Below are 6,291 nucleotides of genomic sequence, written 5' to 3'. Positions count from 1 at the left end.
ATATACATATATACATATATATATATGTGGTAGGAAATTTACAAAATATCTTCATGATACATGAACTTTAATTAATATCCTAATAATTTTTGGCATAAAAGAAAAATCGATCATTTTGACCCATACAATGTATTGTTGGCTATTGCTACAAATATACCGACTGGTTTTGTGGTCCAGGGTCTCATTTAAGTTGCTTGTACAACTATTTTGCAAAACACATTTCTCTCATTTATGAAAACATACATTAGACTTTAGAAAAATAAATTAAAATAAAAGCACTGAAGCACAGTTTATGCAATTATTTTTTTCCCCTCTGGTAAAGTAACGGACGTTGTTAATGTACAAATACCTTTTTTCCTGCCAGTGAATAAGAGTAAAGTTTAGTTCTTGAATATTAATCGAGTAATGCTGACGTCTAGTTCTTCTGTTCCAATGGCGAATTCTGTGCTCTTGAATGTTAAATAGGCCGCGCTGACGTCCAGTCGTTTCCTTCCGAAAGCAATCGCTGCCTCATGAATATTAATAACTAAGCCTTCGCCGTAGTACGATTGGTTAGCTCGCCTCCCGGTCGGGCGGCTTTGCTCCGCCCACACTTCCAATTGGGATTCTATGTCGCTGCATCCATTTTTGTGTATTTAAGATATCTTCAAGGATTACCAAACCTGGAGAAAAGCGAGGCACCGGTGCAGAGGGACTCAAAAGGGAAACAAACACTTATTATGAGATGCAAAAGAACTTTTCCAGGACGATGACAGCGATGGGTTAGACAGGATTGAACAGGATGATGGCCAAATAAAAGGCAAGAGGCGATTTCACATCCTCACTGAAATCTGGAATAACATCTGAGATCTACTATTTTATTCATAATGCATCGTTGCTTTATTCATTTTCTTTTTGTATTGAGGAAGAGGAGAATTTTAAACAGGATTACGTTAATTTCAATAGCCATTGCCTTCAAAAGGACCAGCTGTATCCATTCTTCTGTTCTATTGCTCAGAGAATGATTGATCTAATGCTGTAAAATCCACCTTATGTAGTCTAAGAGCTTACACTGTTATCATTTCAATAGTAGTAAAATAACTTAACCTCCTTTAGGGTTTTAAAGCACCGTAACGGTCATCAGAGATGCTGCTGTGGGTTATGATGCTTTGATTCCTGAGCAACCAAAACCCACTGATGATTGATCAGATAGACCTTGCATTCATCATGGATTAAGTCTGGTTATTGATCTTCTTCAGCATCAGCGTGTAAAGATGTCTGCTCCAGCCGGGCCCCGCAGCGGGCCTGTCCTGCCGGAGATGCCGGACCTGAGCCACCTCACCGAGGAGGAGAGGAAGATCATCCTCGGTGTCATGGACAGGCAGAAGAAAGAGGAGGAGAATGAGCAGTCCATGTTGAAGTAAGAGCTTTATGGATCCTTACTGTATGAAAATATATCTTGAGCTGTTGGCCAAAGGATGGAGAGGGAATGGTGTGAATGATCCCTGGTTCGTTTGATTTGACACAGAGAGCCCGAATGTTGGAGGTTTAGTGGTGATGTCTAATGGTGAGAATCACATTTGTATTTATTAGTCATATGGACATCAGGCCTCTGCTTCATTCTCTTGGCTTTGGGACTGTATTATGCGCCATTTTCGCCTTTACTAGTGCACACTTCATAATGACAGCTCATAGTACAATAGCACGTTATTCCAGTTTAATCGATGTGAATATCTAATGTTGTTTTGACCTGAGCGTTGAGGCTGCGGCGCCAGAGATTTCAGCACCACGGCGCTGTCCGCTGATTTACAAACCCATTCAATGTTTGTTCTCAGTTGTGAAATATGGAGGATTTAACTTTGTTTTCAGTATAATTGCAAATTAATTTAAGTGAAATACTATTATAGGTCTTGAGTGGTTAGATTTTGTGAGAAATGTGTTCTTGGGCTCATTTGTGGAGGTTTAACAACTGCTTAATTTTCAGCAATAGAGGAAATAGTTCAGTATTGCAGGGGCTTTCAAACTTTTTATGACATTGACCTTTAGATAATATTATGACGACCTTGTGGGGGACTCTGTCACTTTAAAATGTAAAGACAACTGTATATTTGAATGTATTATGGTTCATGAAAAATAGCATTATAAAAACAACATTGCTTTTTGTATTGTCACTGTATTAAAGCCAGAAGAGGTGATCAAAATATTATTTGTAAAGTATCAAGTTAACAGTATATCTTTCTCCTACCTTCTGTTAAACTTATGTTAGATGTGTAAATCTAATGAATACTGTATCTAGGCATGGCAATAGAATAAGATAATCATAATTAATCCCATGATTTACAACCAATCACCACTATTTTTATCCGCAATGTTTCCTAGCACCCTTTTGCGGCCCCCTGGGGAAGCCAGGTTTGAAAACCCCTGCTATATACAACCAAAAAGACTTTTGTCACTCGTTTCATGTTTAGAAAGTTCTGGTTTCATGTTGATAGAAGTCTGTTTTTTTGTTGGCAAAGCAAGATGCTTTAATTATTGTTTTTATTATGGATAGATATCAAATAAAAACACTGAAAAATGGTGTAGAAATGACTTTCACTCCACAATGCAATGTTTAATTCAATGTGTTGTAACATGCCGTTTCTTTGTAATTATTTGTATAATTTACTATTTCGAAGTAGAGACTGAAATAGTATATTCTTGTAAAATGACTGAATTTTTTTTACAGTGTAGTTCAAATCAATTAGAAAACAAAATAAAGGAGAGTCAAACATTTTAAGAGTTTTTGATTTGTAGTGATGCTTACACATGGTAAAACAAATCAAAGTGTAGCGCAATATGCATATCAGACATTAGTTTCTTTAAAGATCTGAATTGTTTATTATTAGTTGTGTAATTTTTTAGCATCCCTGTTGTGTGTAATAAATATATAGTTGGTCAGCTTTAAGTTGGTGATTCCAGAAGAAAATATTTCTTTCTGTTTGCTATTTCTAAGCTCTTTTAAGGTAAATCATGGCTTTTCTGATTTCCCCCAGTTATTGATTTAGTAACATTGTGCAACAAATTACTGCACAAAATCTCCAGGATTCAAACAGGAAAGTATTTGCAGTTCTATGAGCAGCGTCAGTACAGCATCTTTAGCTCATGGATTTTTTGCGAGGGTGTGTAGACGTGCTTCTATCATTAGGTAAATATTAACACTGCAGCATGGAAATAGAGCCGATTCCGTGCAATAAGTGAAGTAAACATGAGTCACAGACGTAAAGCTGACTGCCACCTCACTGCTGTTGTGTGTGTGTGTGTGTTAGGTGAGTCACTTGATCCCTCCCTCTTAAACACACATCCACCATTCATAGTTTTGAGAGAGCGAGAGAGATAATGTTAGCCACTCGAGTGCTGATGTCATGTAAGGGAGGGTGATGGTTGGTTAGCATCAGTGTGGACGCTGTCACGAGGGCTCTGATCTTTTCTAGAGTAGTGTGCAAACGGCCGGTGTAGAGTTACACAACAACACGGCGGCTTGTTGGCCTGACTGTTACTTATACTGAACAGTGAATGTGCAGAGCTGCTGCCCGTGTCATGTGACTCACGGCCTGATCACATTCTCATCGCTGGTCCACAAGGCCATGCCTTCATTTGGGTTATTTAAAGAGGTCATATCATAATTTGCATTATTTATTCTTTCTACTAAAGTTGTGCAGGTTAGTCCAGGTTTTGTGTGTCAAAAACAGTCATAGTTTAGTTTTTCCTATCTATTTTCAGTTCAATAGACTGCTTTCGCGACTGTACATATAAAGCTTACATTTGCAGATGACCTCTGTAATGGTTGTCTAACTTTGAACTAAACAGGCCTTTTTTGTTACTGTGCCTTCTATGTAAACACTTCTTGTATTTAATGTTGGGTCCAAATGTAGTTTACAGTTTGCACTTTACAGCATATTTATATCTCTTCCAAAAAAAGGCCCGTTCACTCCAAGAATGATAACTTGCATCATTTGCTCACTAATGGATCCTCTGCAGTGAATGGGTGCCGTCAGAATGAGAGTCCAAACAGCTGATAAAAAAAGAATCCACACAACTCCAGTCCATCATTTTTAACGGTAAACTGTTGCTTCTAAACAAACCTTAAATCCTTAAACCATAATAATGCTTCATCCAGTGAAAAAGTTATTTTTTTCTGAATCGGGAGAGAAATATGCACAAATCAAGGGCTGTAAAAACAGTCCAAAACCATTCTACACTAATATGTTGGTGGATTTTGATGTAAGAGAATGACAGGAGAAGAACTTTTTTTAATAGAGGAAGCGTTATTAGAGATTATGGACTGATATTTTGGTCAGAAGTGAGTATTTAAAGTTAAAATGTATTAATGTTGTATTTGTTTATTGCAAACATGCAACTTTTCATGTCACGAGACTATAATTGATGGACTGGAGATGTGTGGATTCCTAGTGGATTATTGTGATGTTTTTATCAGCTGTTTGGACTCTCATTCTGACGGCACCCATTCACTTCATAGGATCCATTGGTGAGCAAGTGATATAATGCTGAATTTCCCCGAAATCTGTTCAGATGAAGAAACAAACACAAATTTTCATTTTTGCGTGAACTATTCTCTTTATAAAGATGTCTCATATTGTGATGGATTCATGCCACAGTCTGTGTTGAAATAAGGCTAAAATAATCAGAAACCTTATTTAAAATAAACTTTAGCCCCTTTTCAGAAGGATCTGCAGCAAAACAACACAGGATTTGACTGACTTAACCACATTTTACTCTTTTCAGTAGTTGTTCTAGTGTTTAGGAATGATAGTAACTGTCGAACTTCCTTTGTATTGCCTCGCCATGATACGTTTTTGGTGTTGTTGATGTGTAAATGTGGGTAATCATAATTGTGTTAATCAGTGCATCTTTCTGATGTTGAGGACGCTCAGAATGAGCAGTTTTTGCAGCTTCGTTTCTATAAATGCTCTTTTTGGAGTTACAGCATGTTTTTATGCATCATATGACATTTGCTCATTAGCATGTGGTTCTGGACTTGTCCTGTACTGCTCAGGCTCAGATTTTGTCTAGTCAAGGTGGTGATGGAGAAACAAGCAGGATAACTGGTCGACTGGTCACTGAGATTTTTAGCTGTGGTTGTTTCACCATAAATCTCAGTGTGTCCGTGGTAGCCAAGCCACAGGATGTTCCTCTAGAAAAAAATAATGTTTTTTTTTTTAATGGTCATACACACACACACACACACACAACGGTGGCTGTAAGCCAACTTGGGGAATCCTGGGAGAATGAAGAGACGAAGAAGCCTTCTGTAGAAGTGTTTGCCAACTTCCTGTCATCTCACTGGAAGAGCCACAAATAAATTGAAACAAGTCCAGCAAGAGAGAGAGAGAGTGAGGGAGAGTTTTAGTAGCTGAAAGTGAGAGTGTGCCAGGGGAGGTGTTTATAGCCTATGAAAGAGACAGAAAGAATGAGAGACAGGATGTTTAGGAGATTTGACTGAGAGAGATTGCCTTGAGGAGAGCAGTTGTTGCCTATTTGCTCTGTTATTATCCGGGGGTAGTGTGCGCTTCTCATCTGTATTATATATGTACTTACAGTATAAGGAAAAAACAGTACTTACGTATTTATTTAATATTGTATTTCATGTTTAGATGTGCAAAATTAGTTGAATTTAGTTAAATTGAGTATGAATTTTTGAGAGTTAAAAAACAGGTAAAATGATTTAGAAAAAAGTTTTTATATGTATTATTTTCATACTTATTTTTTATTTTCATACTTTACACATTTTGTTTAATTTATTTTATTTCCTATTTTAAAAGTATTTTCTTTCATTTATTTCATGCTCATTCTGTCAGGGTCTAGGATAGATAGAGGACTCAGATGCAGAGTAGTGAGAAAGGAGATTCTTTATTCTCGCCACAAAACACAAAATAACATAAACAATAGTTAATTGCTGCTCAGGTGAGCGGAGATTCCAGAGCTGGCCGGCAGACACTGCGGACCACTCGAGCTGCCGGATCTCCGTACTACGAGTCCTTAAGCACAGGAGAACAGAGGGTCAGACACTGATGCTTGCACTCATAAGTTACACAAAACACAAGCAAGGACAAAACAATCTACTCCCGATGAAGGACAGAAAGACAAAGACATATATGGGAGTGGGGGAATGAACGACAGGTGGGGGAGAGTCAGCTCGTGATCCGCGAACCCCCGCTGCGAGATCAGCGCTGATTGCCCAGACCACGAGCTACCGAACATGACAGGACAACACAGACCGCAGGGGAAGCCGAGAAGGCACCCTGCACCGTGACA

General features: G+C 38.1%; 1 protein-coding gene across 1 annotated transcript in view; it reads left to right on the top strand.

The window, feature by feature from the left end:
* Window positions 1-616: 616 nt before the first annotated feature.
* LOC107666746 (regulating synaptic membrane exocytosis protein 2-like) overlaps window positions 617-6,291 on the top strand; it is a 175,734-nt gene continuing 170,059 nt past the window's right edge. The window contains exons 1-2 of the mRNA XM_016458178.1: window positions 617-799; window positions 1,239-1,399. Of these exons, the coding sequence (XP_016313664.1) occupies window positions 1,254-1,399 (146 nt within the window). The 5' untranslated portion in view covers window positions 617-799; window positions 1,239-1,253. The remainder of the gene's footprint in view (window positions 800-1,238; window positions 1,400-6,291) is intronic.

The sequence above is a fragment of the Sinocyclocheilus anshuiensis genome, unplaced genomic scaffold (genome assembly GCF_001515605.1).
Source record: "Sinocyclocheilus anshuiensis isolate Anshui unplaced genomic scaffold, SAMN03320099.WGS_v1.1 scaffold267, whole genome shotgun sequence".
Classification (NCBI taxonomy): Eukaryota; Metazoa; Chordata; class Actinopteri; order Cypriniformes; family Cyprinidae; genus Sinocyclocheilus; species Sinocyclocheilus anshuiensis.
This window is presented reverse-complemented; position numbering and strand designations above follow the sequence as displayed.